Consider the following 22,508-nt stretch of genomic DNA (forward strand, 5'->3'; position numbering starts at 1 on the left):
CTAGGCCAGCCTTCCTCCCTGAAAATTGAATTCCAGCCCTGAGTAGAATGTCTCCTGTCCCCAGGAGCTAAGACCCCCACCCTGGGGTGGGACAAGACATCACAGCTACAACAACCCAGCCAGCACCCCCAGACCAGCAACGCCTTGGGGCTGGCCACATTCCAACCCACGCTGGCAAGCGACTGTCAGCCCACAGGGTAAGAACCCAGGGGACCATGGCAATTTGGACGAGCAAGAGAGGAATCCAAGTGGCAAGCTCATGCCAGCGGAGGCTCCCTGCAGCCAGCGTGGGAGCCAGCAGCTCTGCTCCCTGGGCCCTACTACAGCCGGAGAGCAAGGAGGACAACCTCCCTTCCCCCCTCCACAAAGAGCTCTTCCTCTCAACCCATAGCTCTTGCTTTTATCTACCTCCAAGCCCTGCCACTTCCCTCCTCCCCCTTCTTCTGCCCACCAGCTCAGCCTCCCGCACCTTGAGGCTCAACTCTGCATTGAATCAGCCCCCCGGCGCTTTGCACTGGAGTAAACGGCTGCATGAGACAATGGAGAACTGGGCCCTTGCTGTTCATTTCCTCCCCATCCTCTGCACCCTGACAGCTACCTCCAGCTGGTTTGCCAGCTGTCCAGGCAGGGCCCAGCATCCCTGTCTCCGCAGGCTTTGATCCGAGCGGTGCAGTCGGGTGACTGCAGGGTTTGTCATGCCAGGGCAGGGGAATAAATAGAAATGTCAGCTTCCGGGCACTGCCTAACACACGGCTGGTAAAAATACCGGGTGCAAGGGGAGGAAATGATTGACTCAGCTTCCCCAGGACGCTACAGGCTTCTGGGCCGGGCCCGCAGTCCAGGGCCTTGTCTGGCACAGATCCCATCGGAGCCAACCCTGCTTCACACCAGGGTGGCCCATCTCCACAGGGGCTTGGCACCAGGGTACAAATCCTTGACTTAAGAGCAGCTCTGCCTGGCTAGCAGCAGCCCTTCCCCCCACAGACCCATGCTCTGTGGGCTGGGGCCACTGGCTAAAACCAAAACTCTCTCTCTGACTTGTGTCCAGGACCCCACCCCGTGGGATCAATACTTCAACATAGCGTCTTGGACTCCAACTGGAGCAGTGCCTGGGATTTCAAGCTGCCCATACGGCTCCCACATCTTGCTAGAACCAGCAATTCCTGCCTATACACCAAGGCCCCAGGATCCCAGTGCTGCAGGAAAGTGGCCAGACAATAAGATTCAGCTCATCAGCTGGGAAAAGCAGCCCAACGCAGAGGATCTGACCCAGAACCGGGGCAGGAACAAAGAGCTTGCATTCGCCCAGGGTGCCCCTGCGTTGTGCATTTGTCTGATTGGCCAGCGCTCTGCCAAGTGGAGTTGATCACAGAACAGATCTGAACGAAATATCAGTGCAGACGCCATCTTCAGGTGCTGAAGTGACTCCAAAACTCTCACCACCTGTGCTGGGGCAGAGGCACCGGGGAGCCCTGTTGGGGGCTCCCAAATTCTATCTCAGCTCTAAAGCACTCATCTTCCTGGTGACAGCGAGTAACAGAGAGGAGTGCAGCATTTCTCCAGGCCTCTTCTACGCTGCCAGAGGGGAGCCGGGAACTGGCCGCTGGCATAGGGAGACCACCTTTTCAAAAGGCAAAAGCAGGATGCATACCCCGCCCCCGCGTTGGCCCCACCCTTGACTCCTCCTCTTCCCCTGAGACCCCTCCCTCTACTCCATCTCTTACCCGAGGCCCCACCCCCCCAAAACCAGAGTCGGGCCAGGGTAAAAGCTGCCCAGGGAGCCCAGGCCACTGTCGAGGTCCATACCCTCCATCTGCCCTGGGTGGGGTGGGAGCAGGGTGCCTGAAAACAGCCCCCAGCCCATGTCCCTGCCCCCCAGGGCAGGCGGAGGGTCTGGGGCTCCCCATAGCAGCCTGGGCTCCCTGGGCAGCTCTTACCACTTCCCGGCTCTGGCTTCCAGGCTGGCGGTGAGGCCTCGGGGGAAGAGGAGGAGCAGGGGTGGGGCCTCATGGAAAGTGGGGGCTAAGGTCCAGGTGGTCATCCTACCTGGTCACCAAGTGCATCTAACGGGATTACATCAGCCCGAGCTGCGTGGTGTGTACACAAGGGCCGGAAGGCTGGATCCTTTCTCTCTCTCTGGGCGTGTGTCTCAATCTCTGTTTATGTCTCTCCCTGATGTTACTGACTTGGTTTATGTCTCTTTTGCAATCTGCCCCTCCTCTCCACTTTTCCCCACAGACAACGGTTTAACATTTCCCTTCAGTAAACAAGGCCCTCGCAAGCCAAACGACACATTGAGTCAGGCTCCGGTTTCCCAGCACGACTGTTGTCATTCCAGAGCCATGTGCTTAAAGGCAGAGCAGAAGGAGAGCCCCCGGGGGGGCTGTCAGACTCCCCAAGCCAGAACACCCTTCCAGGGCTCATTGCGAGGGCTTGGTGCTTTGCCATTCTGTAGATACATGGATTAACGTGACCATCCTGATCATCTGGTGCGACCTCCCTCACAAGCCAGGCCTGAGAAAGGCACCCAGTGATCCCAGCCCGGAGGGTTCCCAGCCAGCTGCTTCATGGGAAGGAGTTTCTGGAGTTTGCAAAGGTAACAAAGCTTTTGGCCCACCTCAGTCTCCATGGCTCATTCCATCTTTGGCCTCTGTTGAGACTGTTCCCGAGTAGCAGAGCTCACTGGAGCACCTGTGCATGAGGAACTCAGCTACAGCCCACCACCTATTGACGGGCGGCCACTTCTAGATTCCTCCACTCTACTGGGACCGGCAGGGTCCCTTGGCCTCTGACCCTTCCAGTGAGAGGTCCTCGCAAAGGGGGAGAAGAGAAGCTTTGTTTCTTTTGGGAGAACTGCCTGTTGGTGAAGAATCACAGAAGTGTAGGACTGGAAGGGACCTCAAGAGGTCATCTAGTCCAGTCCCCTGCACTCAAGGCAAGACTAAGTATTTTCTAGACCATCCCTGACAGGTGTCTGTCTAACTTAAAAATCTCCAATGATGGAGATTCCACAACTTCCCTAGGCAATTTAGTCCAGTGCTTAAACACCCTGACAGTTAGGAAGTTTTTCCTGATGTCCAGCCTAAATCACCCTTGCTGCAATTTAAGCCCATTGCTTCTTGTCCTATCCTCAGAGGTTAAGAACAACAATTTTTCTCCCTCCTCCTTGTAACAACCTTTTATGTACTTGAAAATGGTTATGTCCCCCCTCAGTCTTCTCTTCTCCAGATTAAACAAACCCAATTTTTTCAATCTTCCCTCATAGGTCATGTTTTCTAGACCTTTAATCACTTTTATTGCTCTTCTCTGGACTTTCTCCAATTTGTCCATATCCTTCCTGAAATGTGGCGCCCAGAACTGGACACAATACTCCCGTTGAGACCTTATTAGCGCAGAGTACAGCGGAAGAATTACTTCTCGTGTCTTGCTTACAACACTCCCGCTAATACATCCCAGAATGACGTTCACTTTTTTTGCAACAGCGTTACACTGTTGACTCATATTTAGCTTGTGATCCACTATGACCCCCAGATCCCTTTCTGCAGGACTCCTTCCTAGGCCGTCTAAAGAACATTTGCAATGAAGCTCTGGGTGCCAAGCATTGTGATGGGGGCTTTAGAGATCTACATAGCTTCCGTCCCTGTAGAATGGCTGCTGCTCAGAGCTGGCTGCCGGGCCGGACTGCATGTGCTGGGACTGCAGCGACACTTGGTTTGGGGAGGCTCTTGCGGAGATTAAGACTTAGACAAGCAAATATGGCTCTCCCTCGGCACCGCGTATCCCTCCGAGAATCGCCCTATTGGCACGGGGCTGTTTCCACCCCTGCTTTGCTCATAACGGGTCCCACCTTATGCTCAAAACGCACGCCAGGATGGACTTTGCCTGTACAAGGAAGAATCAGCCGTCAGAGCGAAATCCACTCCCGATGCAGGGCTTCGCCTCCCCATCTCTTTGATCGCCACGGACGCTGGTTAAAACTCAGGAGGCAAGACGAGCCAGAGGAACTGCCGTGTCTTCACCCCAATTCAAAGGCCCACGCACGTCCAATGGCAACCTTCCCCCTCTTTAATCAGCCAGCACTTCCCGATCAAAGACAGCCCCAGCTCCCAGGATAAAGCATACCCCCAGCCTGGCATTTGGGGAAGCCCAAGTCCCAGCACTTGGCTCTGGTCAGCCCACAGGTGCTGCTCTGGAGCCTGAGACTTCAGACTCTGACTCAGGAACCTGCGAAGCCCTGCTTGCCCAAGGCAGCTCCACGAGGCCCGCTGTGGTGGCGGCTACGAGGCCACAGCGTACAAGCCTTCATCGTGAGCCCCCGGGACTGGCCGTGGGTTCAAATCCAGACCAGCAATGACTAGCTCTTTGGTGGCCTGGGAGGTGAAAAAGCCACGCCCACAAGTGGGGCTAATTATGGGCAGCCCCTACAGGGAAGTGACCTGGCCGTGGTCTCTATGCCATGGCAAGGAAGCGGGTGTTGCCACATCAGAGGGCTCCAGGCTGCCAGACCAGCAATGCTAAACGTGTAGGCCACACACCCAAGAGGCAGCAGTGGGATCCGCAGGCTCCATCTCCCTAGCAAGGCTGGAGTTTGTTCCTTATTGTGCAACTTTTGGTGTCGCCTGCAGGGCTCCAGGCCAACTGGGCAGAGGCAGGGCTCTCCTCAAGGAAGGCGCAAATCTGCACGGAGTAGCCCAATCCAGAGACAAAACACTCAGGGAAGAAGATGTGGAGGTTCAGGCACTCCAGGGACTGGGATTCATCAGGAGAAATTTGGGCCCCCAAGTACAATTTGGGGGCGGGGGTTCATAGAATCATAGAATCATAGAATATCAGGGTTGGAAGGGACCCCAGAAGGTCATCTAGTCCAACCCCCTGCTCAAAGCAGGACCAATTCCCAGTTAAATCATCCCAGCCAGGGCTTTGTCAAGCCTGACCTTAAAAACCTCTAAGGAAGGAGATTCTACCACCTCCCTAGGTAACGCATTCCAGTGTTTCACCACCCTCTTAGTGAAAAAGTTTTTCCTAATATCCAATCTAAACCTCCCCCACTGCAACTTGAGACCATTACTCCTCGTTCTGTCATCTGCTACCATTGAGAACAGTCTAGAGCCATCCTCTTTGGAACCCCCTTTCAGGTAGTTGAAAGCAGCTATCAAATCCCCCCTCATTCTTCTCTTCTGCAGGCTAAACAATCCCAGCTCCCTCAGCCTCTCCTCATAACTCATGTGTTCCAGTCCCCTAATCATTTTTGTTGCCCTTCGCTGGACTCTCTCCAATTTATCCACATCCTTCTTGAAGTGTGGGGCCCAAAACTGGACACAGTACTCCAGATGAGGCCTCACCAATGTCGAATAGAGGGGAACGATCACGTCCCTCAATCTGCTCGCTATGCCCCTACTTATACATCCCAAAATGCCATTGGCCTTCTTAGCAACAAGGGCACACTGCTGACTCATATCCAGCTTCTCGTCCACTGTCACCCCTAGGTCCTTTTCTGCAGAACTGCTGCCTAGCCATTTGGTCCCTAGTCTGTAGCTGTGCATTGGGTTCTTCCGTCCTAAGTGCAGGACCCTGCACTTATCCTTATTGAACCTCATCAGATTCCTTTTGGCCCAATCCTCCAATTTGTCTAGGTCCTTCTGTATCCTATCCCTCCCCTCCAGCGTATCTACCACTCCTCCCAGTTTAGTATCATCCGCAAATTTGCTGAGAGTGCAATCCACACCATCCTCCAGATCATTTATGAAGATATTGAATAAAACCGGCCCCAGGACCGACCCCTGGGGCACTCCACTTGATACCGGCTGCCAACTAGACATGGAGCCATTGATCACTACCCGTTGAGCCCGACAATTTAGCCAGCTTTCTACCCACCTTATAGTGCATTCATCCAGCCCATACTTCCTTAACTTGCTGACAAGAATACTATGGGAGACCGTGTCAAAAGCTTTGCTAAAGTCAAGAAACAATACATCCACTGCTTTCCCTTCATCCACAGAACCAGTAATCTCATCATAAAAGGCGATTAGATTAGTCAGGCATGACCTTCCCTTGGTGAATCCACGCTGGCTGTTCCTGATCACTTTCCTCTCATGCAAGTGCTTCAGGATTGATTCTTTGAGGACCTGCTCCATGATTTTTCCAGGGACTGAGGTGAGGCTGACTGGCCTGTAGTTCCCAGGATCTTCCTTCTTCCCTTTTTTAAAGATTGGCGCTACATTAGCCTTTTTCCAGTCATCCGGGACTTCCCCGGTTCGCCACGAGTTTTCAAAGATAATGGCCAGTGGCTCTGCAATCACAGCCGCCAATTCCTTCAGCACTCTCGGATGCAACTCGTCCGGCCCCATGGACTTGTGCACGTCCAGCTTTTCTAAATAGTCCCTAACCGCCTCTATCTCCACAGAGGGCTGGCCATCTCTTCCGCATTTTGTGATGCCCAGCGCAGCAGTCTGGGAGCTGACCTTGTTAGTGAAAACAGAGGCAAAAAAAGCATTGAGTACATTAGCTTTTTCCACATCCTCTGTCACTAGGTTGCCTCCCTCATTCAGTAAGGGGCCCACACATTCCTTGGCTTTCTTCTTGTTGCCAACATACCTGAAGAAACCCTTCTTGTTACTCTTGACATCTCTGGCTAGCTGCAGCTCCAGGTGCGATTTGGCCCTCCTGATAACATTCCTACATGCCCGAGCAATATTTTTATACTCTTCCCTGGTCATATGTCCAACCTTCCACTTCTTGTAAGCTTCTTTTTTATGTTTAAGATCCGCTAGGATTTCACCATTAAGCCAAGTTGGTCGCCTGCCATATTTACTATTCTTTCGACTCATCGGGATGGTTTGTCCCTGTAACCTCAACAGGGATTCCTTGAAATACAGCCAGCTCTCCTGGACTCCTTTCCCCTTCAAGTTAGGTTAACCTGGTACAATTATCCCCTTTCCTTTCCTCAAGGCCTAAGTGATTTAGGAGCCTCATGCACTCTGTGTGGCTCAAAAACTTGTCTCTTTCATCACCAGAAGTTAGTCCAATAAGAGAGGCGCCCTCTCCTGCCTCGTCTCACTGCGAGTCAGAGGCACTCAGGATGCCAAGGGGGAACTTCCAAAGGCACAAGCGGTGAGTGGGTGCCAGACTCCACCTGAACGCCGGGGCAGTTGGGTGCCCAGCTGCCATTTGTACCTCTGAAAAACCTCTCCCCCAAGTGCCGGAATTCCTTGTGAAAATGAGGCGGCCAAGGTATTTAGGTGCCGAATCTCCACAGAACTCGGGAGCCATTGAGGATCTGGGCCCCCATGCTAAGCACTTGTGAAAATGGTGCCCCCGGCTTCACCCTGCCTCCGTTCCCGTCCGCACAGTGGGGATCCCAGCACTGCCCTGTCTCACAGGGGAGCCGGCAGAAGAAATAAATTGAAGACAGAGGGGCTTAGCCCCTATACACATCTATGCCAGACTCACTGCCGCATGGTGGCAGCGTGGGGCAGGGGACATGGGGAGCGTTGAAACTGCCAGGTGTGATATCGCACCAGCCCCACTTCCGCCACCAGAAGATCTTCCCAGCTCCAAAAAAGGAGACCAGAGCACAGGAAAAAAAAAAAATCCACGATTTCCCTGGGAGTCCCTTAGTCATTCCCAAAACATGGCCACTCAGCTCCCCGGGCCAGCCAGGCACAGCGCTGCGGTGATTTCACAGGGGGAGGGAGGCAGGGAAGCAGAGGGTCTCTCCCTGGGCGATGCTGGGAATGGGTTGTATTTTTAGAACATGATCTTATACAAACAGCGCTGCCTTGGCCAAACATGGTCTGTGCGTTCTTCTGTTCAATTCCCTTCTATCCCCCGGTTGGGTCCCAGTTCTTCCCCCCATTCTTCCTGCCTCCCTCCCTCTCAAATCCCCCTCTGCTTTCCCCTTCCCCAGCGCCCTGTTGGTCTCTTCCTCTGTGGAGTTTCGCTCCTTCAAATTCCCCAGCAATTACATTGTGTTTGCATAAGCGCATTGTTGGCAGGATGCTCTTGTCAAACTGAATTCTTAAAGGGCCATGCTCACAAAGCTGCTGCTCCCCTTCCTAAAAACGCCACCCCCCCCCACACACACACACCCACACCCACACTAGACTCAAAGCCCTTGGCAGAGAAGGTGATTAAGGCCTGGAACTAGCATGCTGGTGCTGCCAGAGTTCCCCACTCTGGGCCTCAGTTTCCCCTTCTGTGCCTTGGGGCTCGGATGAGAAGGGCCGAGGGTCACTCACAAAGGAAGATTACTGTCTCCTCTGGCCACGCACAGGGAACCGCTCTCCGCCTGCTCCGTCCATCTAGTCACGTGGGGCTTGAGTCTGCTCCAGTGAAACCAACAGAAGAGCTCCCATTACCCTCAGTGGAGCAGGATTGGGCCCTTATCTGCTGCACGCCACAGCCAGCCAGCCCCGACTGTCCAACGGCCTTCACAGGCCTTCCCCAAATCCTTGCTGAATAGAGATATTGGGAAAGAATAGGGGGGGTCAGCAGGGAACCCTCCAACACTGGGGTGGCCCCTTTAAAGCCAGCTGCCCCTGCACTTCTGGTGTGGAGTGAGGAGAGGACCCAGGCAGGCCCCGGGGAAGCCATATAGACTTGCAGGTCCCTGGGGGAGACGACTGAGCTTCAAGCCAAGCAGATGTCGACTCCCCCCCAGGGTGTTTAGTTCACCCGGGAGATGGATTATCACAAGATGCCCGTGGAAATGAAGGGGACAGGACTGAGCGTCGGTGGAGGTGGCAGCAGGGTCTGTCCCCGTGCCGCAGGGCCGGCTGGCGAGGGCTCCTGGGTGGCCAGCACGGCCTAGCAGAGAGAAGGGAGTGGCGGGCTGTGCCTGCAGCCCCAGAGCCCCACAACCCGGCGCACCGGCTTATCTACGGGACATAGAACCAGCACCCGCCTTTAAGCAACCAGCCGAGGTCACCGCCCCGCATCTGGTCGGGCTGAGTCAGACACAACAGCCCGGGGCTGCAGCTCAGAGTCCTCGCCCAATTCTCAGCTCCTGCACCTGGCTTTAAGCCCCACTCCCCTTGGAGGCAGAGAAATAGCCCAAGTGCCCTGCACACCAGCCAGCCACCCCCACTCCTAGCACACCCCCGACCCTGGGGGCCTGGCTGGTGGAGAGCCAGGGGGCGGCTGTGTCTGGGGTCTAATTGCCACCCCCTTCATGGTGCCAGAGTGTAACAGGCCACAGACCCTCCCCCAGCAGCAGACAGAACCAGTCTCCCCTGCTAGGTCTCTAGTCCTGGGGCTTCTCCAACAGGGGTCAAAGCTCGGAGACCGAGGGAGCTCTAAGACTCCCATCCAGAATGGGCATAACCGCGCCATACTGGGAATTCCTCGCTGAACTGGGCGCATGCCCTGGAGCATGAGGATTGACAGCCCGTATCTCAGCTAGTGGCAGGTGGATGCTCCTCTGCTCCATGGCAAAGCCCTTCGCCTCCTTGCAGCAGTGAGCCCCACCCGCCAGCTGTCATCTGCCGCAAGACACTTCCCAGCCATCCAGCCCGGGGGGCTTAAGCAGACGCTGGCGTTTCCACCACTGCCGGGGTTAGAAGCAAACTGGGGAATCCTCTCTCCCCGTGGCGCCTGCAGAGAGGGCAGGCAAGGGGTCTAGTTTGGGGGCACTCTCTGCACAAGACTCCAGCTCCAGGCTCCAACAGCACGTCCAAAATCCATCAGTGGCGGCCAAGTTAACAGCAGCTGGGGAAGGAGCCACGGTGTCGGAGACCCAGCCCCGGCGGGTGAAATTCAAGAGTATTTTTCTTTTTCAATCTGCTGATGAGAAAAACCGCAGAGCTGTTGATGGAGGAGCCAAGACCAAAGCTTTTTGTTTTCCTTTGGAGGGGAAATGATCTTTGGTTCTCCACAGCCCGCGGCCTCGCCCAGGCCACCTGCACCCTCGCTGCATGGCTCATGACGCCAAACCCAAGAGCAACCGTCAACCCTGCCCAGAGGCACCAGCTCAGGCAGTGCCAAAGCACCAGTGAAATCAGCGGCTGCCGGGTGCCTTAACCTAGGCACCGAGGCTGCCATGGGCGCGATGGAGAAATCAACACCCTTCTGCCCACATGGAGGGTACATGGAAGCGTTAACGCATGGCAAGATGGGTGGGTCTAGCTCCTGGGACCCCTCTGCGGCCTGGAACTCAGAGAGAGATCAAGGCAAGCTCCGCAGAGACAATCTTGCTGGTTGCACGCTGGAATTCTCAGCTGGAACGTCACTTGGCTGAGAGAGATCGTTGTATGGTTCCCCATGACATGGGCCCACCTCCCCACCCAGAAAGGACAGTCCAGCGATTGGGGCACTAGTCCAGGAGACCCACACTCAATTCCCTGCTCGACTGCAGGCCCACGAGCCCACAGGCAGCAAGTCATTAAGGCCCCGATCCTCCAAGTCATGGAGGTATTTCATTGATTTCAATGCAAGTTAGGAGCCTAAATACCTCGGATGATCTGGGTGTTATCCTCCACGTACCATGGGGACAATGGCACTGCCCTACATCACAAGGGCCATGGGGAGGGTAAATACCTTAAGAATTGGGAGGTGCTCAGATACTGCGGCGCTGTGGGGGGGCGGGGGGGGCCATGTAAGTACCTAGATCTAGGACAGAAGCAGGACAAAACTCCGGGGTCTGATTGTGCATTGCCCTGTGCCTAGAACAGGCATTGACACCAGCACAGAGCGAGTGCGAAGTGGGAATAAACCCTTTCCCAGTCAGAATGGCAGCATGTCCCGCCCGCTGAGTGCCAGCCTTCCAAGCAGTGCCGGGCGCAGGGCAGACAGGGCTCAGCAGCCTGTACCAAGCGAACCCACCCATGGAAGATCTGGAAGAGGCTACCGATAAAATCCACCAGCCTCAGATGGGCTGACATGCAATTGACGTCCTCCCTTACACAATGTTTCTGGATGTTGTCTCATTGCGTTGACAGGTGTCTTGGCTGGCGCAGCATTTGGCCCGAGGGGCCAGAAGAGAGCAGGGCTGCTGGGATAGAGGAGGGCCGATCCTGCTGTTGTGTTTGGGGGAAAGAGCCCAGCACCTTTTAAAATGACTCAGAACCAACAATGAGTCCTTCAAGGCAGAGCCATCTCTTACTAAGTGGTTGTCCGGCACCCCACAGAACGAGGCCTGATTCTGATCAGGGCCTCTGGGTGGTGCTGGAGTACACATAACAGGAAAGAGGGTGTCGGTCGAAGGGGATCTAACAGTCTAGAATGATGTGATTTATACCCTCCCTCCAACAGGATAACTTTCACCACCTTAGATTTCTCCTCTGGGTTTTTGGCCCCCAAAGTTCAAATGAACTAGGACTTGGCTCTAAAATCCAGTTCAGGCCACAGGTCTTCGTGACCTTTAACCCTTCTAGAGGGCTTTCCTATTCAAAGAACTTTAGAGGCACTAACTAATCCTCCCCAACCCTACTTCAGGAAGGGATTCTCTCTCCATATTGTATAGATGGGGAAACTGAGGCTGAGTACCTAGAGCCACAGGCAAGATCCCAGCCACTTCTAGCTTCGTCAGCCTAACGACTGTGCGATGATTCAGAACGAAGCCGGGTCTGGTTTGCTGTGAGACATTCACCCACGCTGACCCAGCACCCAGCTCTGCCTATGCTGTTAGTACTAGGGCGCAGGCCAGGATGGTCACACAGGCTGCTCTCGCTTTATACTGTCAGCAAGAGGAGATCCAGGCTGGTTCCTGCAAAACCACAAAGCCTGGGATACCACTGTCATCAGGAGTAGCACCCAGAGGCCCCAGCTGAGATCGGGGCCCCACAGCAAGAGAGTCCCTGCCCCACAGAGCTTACCGTCTGCACAGTCAAAGGGTGGGAGGGAAACTGAGGCATAGAGAGAGGAAAGGACTTGCCCAAGGCCCACAGCACAGCAGTAGCTAAGCAGGGAACTGAACCAAGGTCTCCGGAGTCCCAGCCCAGTGCCTCATCTACAGGGCCCCGCTGCCTCTTAGCTCCTCCCTCAGCCTGTTCTGCCACTCACATGCAGCCCACACCTGCCCCAAGATGCAGAGTCACTGCCCCACGCTCCTCCCGCCAGGGCTCTGGCTGCCCCAGCCTGCCACGCTCTCCCACGAGTCACAGTGGGAGCACAGAGCACTCATGGGTCTAGGGAGAGGGTGGTGGCTGACACAGAGGTATCTGATCAGAGCCACCGGGACAGCCAGTCCCAGAGCCCACCCTCCGGCAATGCACGGCCCCTCTCCCCGTGTCACCCCCACAGCAGAGCGATGGCAGTTGGCAAGAGCAGCCAGTGGGCTAGCCAGCTCTGTGATGCACGCAGAGCAAGGGGGAGAGAAAGAAAACAGGATACAAGAGACGTCCGCCCTGCTGTCTGTGGGGGCGAGACCACAGCAAACATGAGGCCACCCACATACCTGCTCCAGGGCGGGGCCCCCAACAAAACGGTGGCAGGGTTAATGCTTCTCCCTGCCTCTACTCTCCCCAACCCCCAGGATCCTGCACAAGCTGCTACATGGGGAACAGAGCAAACCCTCCTGGCCTTGGGCAGATCCCGTCCCTGTGCTCCTAGGATGGAGCTTAAGGCCAGAGGGGATCATCCGGCCTGACCTCCCTGCACAGCACAGGCCACGGCCCTCCCCTGAATTAATTCCCAAGGCCACTCGCTCTGGCTGAACGAGAGTGGATCTTCCTGCCTAGATCATCCGATCCCCAGCAATGGGGGATCACCACAAGCCTCGGCAAGGCGGGGTTGGCTCCTCTGGTCTGAGCTCCTGTGCGTGCCAGGCCATTAAACGTCACCCAGACACCCCTGGATTGAGCCCAGTGAGGCTAGTTAGCCCAAAGCATTTCAGTCCTAGGAGACTGGTGCTGCGAGCCACGGGGAGAGACCAGGGGAGACGGAGGCCCCACCAGTGCCACGGCAGGGAATTGATGAGGTGAGCTGTGGCCAGATGATCCACCCCAAGGTCCCCGGGGAGAAATCCCTTCCCAGCCCCACATCTGGCCACCAGCGTGACCCTGAGCACGTGAGCAACACACAGCAGCCAGCATCTAATAAGCGGATTCTCTGTCCCACCTCAGAGCAGTGGGTCCACCGGTTCTGGTGCCCTGTCTCCAGCCGAGCTAATCTCGGATGCTTCAGAAGCCCCTGAGGCTGGGGATAGGATGACGGAGGAGACAACACATCGGATCATTTGTGCATCGGGGGGGAAAAAACTGTTCCTTCCTGACCCCTTCAGGTGACCAGCTGAAGATGGAGATTTGGTTAACAGTGTTAATGCAGAATTGCAATTGTCAAGATGAGCAGGTTGAGGACAGGCAGGCGACCTGTTCTCCCCATGGCCCAGGAAGGAAGGGGACGAACAGGGGGATTCACAGATTGACAGACGGGACCACCCTGACCATCCAGTCCGACACCCCTCTTCCCGCATGCACACAGGCTGTGGAGTTGCCCCTAGAAACCGATCTTAATGACTCCAAGCCATGGTGAGTCCCCCACCCGCCAGGGAAGCTGTTCCAATGTCTAATCACCCTCGCTGCTAGGAAACTACATCTTATTTCAAGGTTAAAATTTGGGTGTCCTCAACTTCCAGCCACTGGATCTTGTTATGCCTTGATCAGCCCCCGCAACAGATATCTTTGCCATGCACACAGGCCTATACGCAGTGACCAAGTCCACCTTCACCTCGAGAAACTGAATAGGTCAAGTCCCTTACGCATCACATGCTTGTTTGCAGGCCCCTGCATCATTTTCATGGCCCTCCTTTGAACTCTCTGCTGTGTTCCCACAGCCTTCTTGATGCATGGGAACCAGATCAGGACCCAACATCCCCGTGGCAGTCTTGTCAATACAGCTCGTAGAGGCAAGATCACTTCCCTACTCCTCTGGGATGTGGCCCTGTTTACACACCCAAGGATTACGTTAGCCCTTTTGGCCGCAGCACTGTGCGGAGAGCTCACGTGGAGGCGATTACCTGCAGCGACCCCAAGTCTTTCTCTCAATCCTTGCTGTCTACGACGGAGTCTCCCATCCTGTAGGGATAACCTGCATTCTGGGTTCCCAGATGTGTACGTTTAGCACAGTGCTTGCTGGCACCCTGCTTACGGCACAATCTGCATTGCTTGGCAGCAGTGGCCTGTCCTCTTCATTATTCACCACCACTCCCGCAGTCTGCATCTCCTCGGCAAACCTGATCAGTGATGGGTCTCTCTCTCCTTCCAGGTCATCAATACAGGTGTTAAATAGCATAGGGCCAAGAACTGGGGTGCTCAGAGCTAGCGGGTGCTGTGCAACACAGTGGGTACCCCGCAGCTCACCCAGGCAACTGGGCCTATACTCTCCTGGCTGCCGAATGGAGCCAGGCTGGCACTGACTGCCCGAGCAGTCGCTCACAGTGCCAGCCTGCGGGGCGGGGCCATGCCGGCTCCAAAGGGGTCCTTCATAAAACAGGTGGGTTCTGACCATTCACGTGGCCTCATTGAGTCTAAGCAGGCTGTTTGATTGGCGGGGTGGGGAGGGGGGGTGGGGGATAGGACAGCATATGCAGAGCCCTGTCCTTGGTGTAAGCAGGGGGTTGCCTCGAAACAACTGCCATTCACCACCAAGATCCCACGGTGATGGGCACAGTACTAAAGTCCACTTCAGATCTAGCGCCTGGAAATTCTGATCCCCTGAGATCGCCAAGAATGCAGATCTGCCGTCCCCCACCCCCACCCCCAGCCCCAGTCTGGTTCCCACAATCCACCCCCCTGCCTCCACACACCCTTCCTGTCCCTCCCCGCCAGGACAGCCGCCTTCTTGTCTTGAGCTGCCTGGAGTCACTTGAGGCAGAACAGATGCCAGGAAATGAACGGGGGTCTCGCCCCTCCCTCCTTGTAATCCCGCTGGTAAGTGATGTTTTAACATTGCCGCTGATGCCCTGTGCAAAGCCAGGGCCCCAGCCTGCGCCTGTACCCCCCCGATTCAGATTCGGTCTCTCCCAGCATCTTGTGAGTGAATTCCGGGCAGAGGAATGTAAGTAGCAACATAAATAAACTTCCCGGCTATCCCGCATTCCCCGCCTTGACTGCCCTCTGGCCTATATATAGACCTGGGCCCTCTCCCCCTCGCTGCTGTAACTCACTGGGAATGGAGCGATCCCTTCCTAGGAATGGACCACAGGAGCCATAGCAACCCTGTGGGCTAAGGTGGGAGGGCGCCTGGTGCTGATCCCCCTTGCTACAGGCAGGGCGAGGAGCCGGTCATGAAACGCAGCTGCTGGATGAAGGCGTCTCACCATGGAATTCAATAGCCACTAACAAGCTCAGTGTTCCAGCCGGGTGCTATCACCCCAAAGCCTCAGAGTGCTTTACGAGACATCAATCAGGCCTCACAGCCTTGCCAGGGAGGTGAGTCAGTAACATTGCCCCCATTTTACAGGGGGGGAAACTGAGGCACGTGGAGGGAACATGAGACAATTGACCCCTGTACCAGGGAGCCGGGGGGGGGGCGGGGGAGGGGAGAAACCAAGATGGTGAGCACAAGAGTATACCAAGCAGCTGAGAGGCCAGTTGTTTGAGAAGAGTGGCAGCACCCAAGATCCAGGATCCATGCCCTGACAGGACCAGGGAAGGTCACAGAGCAACATCACACAAAACACGTTTTTTTTAATAAAGGAAAGAATTGGTGACTGCAAAGGCAGCCTTGCAAATGAAGGCTGCACCTGCCACGCAAGCAGCACATGCCAGCCAGCTGGGGCTGCCCCAGGCACTGCTCAGCACTGTGTCCACCTCTCCAAGGTCACCTGAACCATCGTGGTCTTTAAGGGTCTCCCCGTGTGTCCCGGCCGAACTCCAATCAAAAGTTACATTCCATCCTCCTGAGTCCGCCTGGGGTTGCATTCAAAGATGTCACCTCCCCCTTCCCACCTACAGACCACCACGTAGCCACTACAGAACAGATCCCATGTGCCACTCACCCAACAGCTGCATGCTACTGATCCCCGCACACAGGGTCTCTAGCGCTTTGGGATCCTTCGGGATGAAAGGCCCTACATTAAGGAGGCTATTTACACAATTGCGGCCTCACCCAGCCCCTCCAGGCTACGTGCACATCCGTCTGAAACCCAAGGCCTCCTCCTCACAACTGCTCCTTGTATGGCAGGAGCAGCGGGCAGCTTAGCCACAGAGGTTCTAGTAACACAACAGAAGCAATCTTGCTGAGACAACTGATGCTTTCTAGGGGTTTTCCCACCAGAGAGACAACTGCATGAGAGCCAGATCTTCATTACCACTTGCCTGCTGGAACAGGATAGAAGTCTTTTCCCCCTGCCACTGCAAAATCCACAGACAGCCAGGAGTCTGCTACTCTGCCCCTTACCCAGCCTCTCGTGTTTGAGGTGTCCGTCTCCTCAGAGTAGCCCTTTTCCGCAAGGAGCAGCAGCAGCGTGAACTATACAGAAATCTCATCAGTTTCCTGGCTGAACAGCAGCTGTGAAAACTGACCCAATAATCTGGTGGAGCTCTATTCCAGATCCAAACTCATAGCTGGTACCTACTGCCAGCAGGAAATTCACATCCTAAATAAAAACTGGCCTTGGCCAAAGCTCTGAGCAGCAGCCGAGGCGCTGGGGCTGCCAATCTGTAGGGGCAGGAGGACAGCCTTACACTGCACCGTGGGAAGAAGGTTATTTCAGCAACCTACAGGGCCAAAAGATCTCTTCAAAAAAATATATCTCACAGCTCAGATTGTGCAGATATTGACTTCTTAGCCCCACACATGGACACTGGGGAAGGAGAGCTGCCCACTCACAATACAAGAGCATGTTGCTCAAGCCCTGGCTTAACCCTTCATGTCCCAGGACACTCAGGGTGGAGGGGGAACCAAGAAACACGCACGCTTTGAATCTCACCCACCTTTTCGGCCACGCTGACTGCTCGCCTGCTGCGTCCTCTCAGAAGCCAGTGAGGGGTGACCAGTTCTCCGTGCGGTGGCAGCCCTGCAAGCGAAAGCGTCACGGTGAACAGGTGCAGAGAACACAGGCAGGGGTTCTCCCCTCCCCGCAAGAGAACAAAATCAAGAGAGAGGAACATTTCTCATTCATGTGCTGACGGTAGGACTCCCCTCCAACTGCACTGGCAGAATGTGACTGAGGAATCCAGCCTGGCAAAGCCCTTTGAGAACTCTCTCATCTATTTCAGGCTTTTATATGACAACTAGGGTGACCAGACAGCAAGTGTGAAAAATCGGGACGGGGGGGGGGGGTAATTGGAGCCTATATAAGAAAAAGCCCCAAATATCGGGACTGTCCATATAAAATCAGGACATCTGGTCACCCTAGTGATAACACAGGCCCTAATGTCGGAGTGTCTCACAATATTTAATGGGTCCTGGTGGTTTCTCCATCCCTGGCAATTTTAAAATCAAGGCTGGGTGTTTTTCTAAAAGATCTGCTCTGCTTCAAACAGGAATTACTTCGGTAAGGGTCTCTAGCGGGTATTATTCGGGAGGTCACATTAAATGATCACAGTGGTCCCTTCTGGCCTTGGGACCCACAAATGTGTGTATTTATTCCCCCTGTGAAATAGGGAAGTGCTATTCTATAGATTACAGGAACTGAGGCACTTAGAGACTAAAGTGACTTGCCTGAGGTCACATGGAAAAATATCGTGAAAAAGGGGATTGAACGCAGGTCCTCCAATTAGGCTATCTATTCTATCAAATAGGCTATCATTCTAGCCACTGGCCCATCCTTCCTCTCAGGCAGAGCACCCTCCCACCCCCCAAGAAGTGCTACCTGAATGTAACAATCAGTACATTATAATAATCTGGTGGAGCTCTGTGCCGGATCCAAACTCACAGCTTGTACCTAGTGACAGCACAAAGCCTGCATCCTGAACACAAACGTATTGCTGGTGAAAGATGCCAGACTGCCCCTGGAGACCACAACGCTCTAGTGAAATCACCCAGCAGGCACAGCACTGGCAGCAGCAGGGAACGCACGCTGACCCCGCTGCATCAGTTTGCTATCCTGGGGCCACATCCAGAGGCGAGAGCATTCACCATGACCCAGTGCAATCCTTGGCTTCTATACTCCAGCAAGGAATTTGGCCCTTGGAATGAGTCTCTCCACTTCATTTCACACCGGTCACCAAACAGCCAAAAGTAACAACTTTCACTGATTTCCAACCTGTATTAGAGCCTGCAGCCTAGCAGTGAAAGGACCTGCAACCCATCACCACTTCCTCTGACCCATCCCAACTCCCCAAGACAAGGCAATGCGTGTAGCCCCCCTACCCGATTAGAGACATGCAAGTGCCCCAAGCTTTCATAAAAATTCCACTGCATTTGACTGCAGAATAGCGACTGATGACTCAATTTTAAACACAAACAAATCTGTTGTTGCTGAAGAAACACGTGAAACTTGCAGAACAGCACAAGATCTTGCAAAACCTGAAGTGACGGGCACACTGTACAAATGAACACACTTTCAGTCGAAGATTGGATTTAGTCACAGCCCAAATGGGAGGGTTTAGGATCCGAACAGCAGGGCTCCTTACTTCAGGGTGCCACCTACTTGTTTCAGTTCCTCAGTGCGAATATCTGAAAGCAGACTGGGCTGGGGGAGATGTGAAGGGTGGAGTATTTGAAAACCAGGGTTTGGGCTAAAACCAGCTAAAGATTTGGTCAGAAATTACATACACATTAAAACCAAGGCTACAATAACAAGATCATCAAAAGTGTAGCTGTGTCAATGTTGCACAGACTCACAGTTTATTAGGCCATCTTGCCCGCCCTCCCCCATCATACAGACCACAGAACTTCCCTGAGTGAACTCCTGTTTGAACTAGAGCAGATCTTTTAGCGAAACATCCAATCTTGATTGCCAGCGGTGGAGAATCCACCCCGAACCCTTGGTAAATTGTTCTGAGGGTTAGTTATCCACACTGTTAAAAATCTGCACCTTATTTCTAGTCTGAATTGGCTGGAAGCTGAAGCCAGACCAACGGATCTTGCTCGATCGTTGTCTCTGTTGCTGTAGGAAGGGACTACACTACAGGCGTTACAATGGCACAGCTATGATGCCCTACCTATGCCACCATCGTGCCATAGTGTAGTCGCTTCCTACAGCGACAGAAGGGGTTTTTCCTGTCGCTGTAGGTAATCCACTCCACCACCACCCCGAGCAGTGGTAGCTAGGTTGATGGATGCATTATTCCATCAACCTAGCCACGCCTACACTGGGTTTAGATCAGAATGGCTACGGCACTCAGGGTATGAATTTTTCACACCCCCAAACGCCATACCTATGTTGAATGAACTTTTAAGTGTAAGCCAGGACCTAGACTGAAGAGCCCTGAAGTCTTGTTCTGTAACATGAATATGACACTGGGTGGGTCTGAGATTTTTTTGTTTTCTCAAACGGCAGCTTAATAGATTGCATGAAGAGTTAAAATAAGGCGGCAAATTTATGAGCAGCTTTCGTGGGAGAATCTCAGCATTTTTACAAACACTAATTAAGCCTCAAGCCTCTGGAGGTAAATGACTATTTCCCAGGCAGAGAAACTGAGGTACAGAGCGGTGAAGTGATTTACCCTCAAATTACAAAAGGAGATGCTGCCAGAGCTCGAATTAGAACTACAGGCCAGCATCCCAACCCCTAGGAATCATTTCCCTTTGTGGTTTTCTAAGGTCTCATTACAGGATACCCAAAAAGGGAAGGAAGGGGAAAAGCAGAACTAACTGTTTCTATACTGCTCCTGCCCTTGCTCAGAAGGTCTGGATTCCTGTCACAACTGGGGGCAATCTGTGGCTTCAGATTTTTGATGGAGGCAGAAATAATCATTACACTGAAAAGGCCAAACAACAATGTAAAGAACGAACAAGTTCAATACCCAGGTTTGAAACCTCCAGCTGCTTAGGGAAGCTTCCAGGAACCTACAGAAAGGCTCTGAGGCCCAGATCCTCAAGGATATTTGATTGATTTCAAATTGATTACCTTTGAGGATCAGGGCCTTTCCATTCATCCAACTGAGCAGGGGTCCGAACCTTGCTGGATATGCTGCAAAGCCCACCTTTCTCCAGGGGTGTTTGGAGATAGGATGGGACACGGGGAGTTGTTTATAGTGATTACTTGGGGGGCCTGTGGTCATATCATAATGGCTGTTCCTTATTATGCTAGGATCCTAGCTGTGCTGAAAACTGTCCTTGCAGTGAATGGGAGGGGCTTAGACCCTGACATGGGACCTTGTTAAAATCTAAATCAAATAAACTACAATGGGACGTTTTATCCATCTCCCTGTTTTTCAGGGAATTACATACACACCCCACCCTCTTCTGCAAACATGCTCTCCAGGAGCGCACCTTTCCTGCATTTGATAGAGCTGTCATTATTTATTTGCATTGGGGGAGCGCCTAGAATCTCCAGTCACAGAACAGGGCCCCCTGCGAGGTGCTGTTCAAACACTTAAAGGCAGTCCCTGCCCCGCTCAAAGTAAGCTTCCCGCTCCCCCTTCACAGCTCCTGCCTGCCCCCAAACTTGATCAGTTGTTTTTGCCAAGCCAGGATCCTGCCATGCACCCAGTTCTGAGGGTCCTTTTCACATGCAGCTGCTCAAAACCATGTGGTGTGTTTTCAGAAAGAAAACAAAAAATCCAAAGGATACAAAATTGTTTTTGTTTCATTTCAAGCAGAAAAATCTAATTTCATTTTTCTGGAGGGAACCCTCCCCCCATGCCAGAAATAGAGACAAACATTCTGGTTTGGTCAATAGCAGAAAACTTTCAAGGTAACAAAAATTTTCCCAGAAAACGTTCCTGTCCTTCCAAAAAGCTGGTTTTCATCTTAAAGAGGGTGCACAAGGAAACCTCGCTCCTGCCCCCTGGGAGTGGTGGCTGGGGTAGCTGTGGATTGAGCGAAGGCTGTGAGCCCCTCCACCGCAAGCTACTGATGGTCACTGGGGTGGGGACCCCGCAGGGGCACAAGGGGCCACTGGCTGCGATGTCCGACAGGGGCCCCCGATGGATGGTCCCCCGGAGCCGATGTCTGCAGGCTGAGGGCTCGCTAGCCCAGCCCAGGGCAGAGGGAAGTTGGATGCGAGCAGCAAGCCGCCTCCTGATCCCCCAGCACGACCATATAGAGGCATGGAGCGGAGCCCGCCTGGCCTGGGGCCGCCGCCAGCCCGGCTGGGTTACCAGGAGGACGATACTGCAGGGGACCGGCGCTCCGGTCACATCGCCAGCCACAGTCCCCGCTCCTGCCCAGCTGTCTGCCGGCTCCAGTCAACCTACCAAGCTCGCCCATGTGCACCCGGGCGCATCCCCCTCCCCGCCAGCCAGACCCGGGGGGCTCACCCCTCGCCCGGGGGCAGCCCCCCCAGCGGGCTGCACCCCCCTCCCTTCTCCGCCAGCCAGACCCGGGGGGGGCTCACCCCTCGCCCGGGGGCAGCCCCCCCAGCCACACCCAGGGGGCTGCACCCCCCTCCCTTCCCCGCCAGCCAGACCCGGGGGGGGGCTCACCCCTCGCCCGGGGGCAGCCCCCCCAGCCACACCCAGGGGGCTGCACCCCCCTCCCTTCCCCGCCAGCCAGACCCGGGGGGGGGCTCACCCCTCGCCCGGGGGCAGCCCCCCCCCAGCCACACCCAGGGGGCTGCACCCCCCTCCCTTCCCCGCCAGCCAGACCCGGGGGGCCCCCCCCAGCCACACCCAGGGGGCTGCACCCCCCTCCCTTCCCCGCCAGCCAGACCCGGGGGGGCTGCACCCCATGTGCACTCTCCTCCCTTCCCCGCCAGCCACACCCGGGGGGCCCCTATGGGAACATCCCCCCCCGGCGTGGCCCGGGCCCCTCTCCCAGGCCAGGGACCCCTTGGGGGCTCTGCCCCTGCGGCCGCCCCACTCTCCCTTACCTGGCGCCTCGGAGGCGGCCGCGGGGCCGGGGAGCAGGAGCAGCAGGAGGAAGAAACGCCCCGCAAGGGGCCCCGTGCGCGTCCTCCGGCAGCAGGGCGTGCGGGGGCCGCCCGCCTCCATCCCCGCGGCGCGCTGCCCTCTGCCCGGCGCGCCCGCTGCCCTGCCTCGGGTCTTATGCAGCGCTGCCTCCCCGTGCCCCACCTCCTCGCCGGCAGCTGGGGCCGGTCCCGGGCGCCCCGCTGCAGCCTGGGGCTTGTAGGCGGCGGCGGGGCCGCGGCACGGTCCGGGTCTAGTGCTTGGCCCGGCTGTGTAATGAGAACCAGACGCTGTGCTAAGCGCCCCCCTTGGCTGCAGCTACTCGGCCGGGTCTCTGTGATACAGGCAGGCTCAGAAGCCCAGGCCCCGAGGCCGGGCCAGGAACACAAAGGCCCCATCACGCACACACACACCCCCTACCTACGGTACACTGTCCCCCCGACCCCGCACTTTTGCCTTGCTCCAAATGGCCCAGGTGCCATAGTGTTTGGCTGGGGCACAAAGCCAACAGCTGTGACTTTCTTTTGCTGCAAATTCCAACCTCCAAAAAAGGAAGAAATAAAAATAAAAGGGTTGGTCTCCTCTGGGGAGCTTCTGAAGCTAGGCCAGGAG

At 55.1% G+C, this 22,508-nt stretch overlaps 1 protein-coding gene across 3 annotated transcripts in view; it reads right to left on the reverse strand.

Moving 5' to 3' along the window:
• ADAM33 (ADAM metallopeptidase domain 33) overlaps nt 1-22,044 on the reverse strand; it is a 77,548-nt gene extending 55,504 nt beyond the window's left edge. Inside the window, exons 1-2 of one of the 3 annotated variants that reach the window (XM_084626548.1) lie at nt 21,860-22,044; nt 16,872-16,954 (exon numbers count right to left, since the gene is read on the reverse strand). In XM_084626548.1, coding sequence (XP_084482674.1) covers nt 16,872-16,954; nt 21,860-21,980 — 204 coding nt within the window. In that variant the 5' untranslated portion in view covers nt 21,981-22,044. The remainder of the gene's footprint in view (nt 1-16,871; nt 16,955-21,859) is intronic. The other 2 variants (XM_084626547.1, XM_084626546.1) reach the window with 2 other exon arrangements.
• Nucleotides 22,045-22,508: the final 464 nt, after the last annotated feature.

Source organism: Lepidochelys olivacea (assembly GCF_965140295.1).
Source record: "Lepidochelys olivacea isolate rLepOli2 genome assembly, chromosome: 4".
In the NCBI taxonomy this organism is placed as follows: domain Eukaryota; kingdom Metazoa; phylum Chordata; order Testudines; family Cheloniidae; genus Lepidochelys; species Lepidochelys olivacea.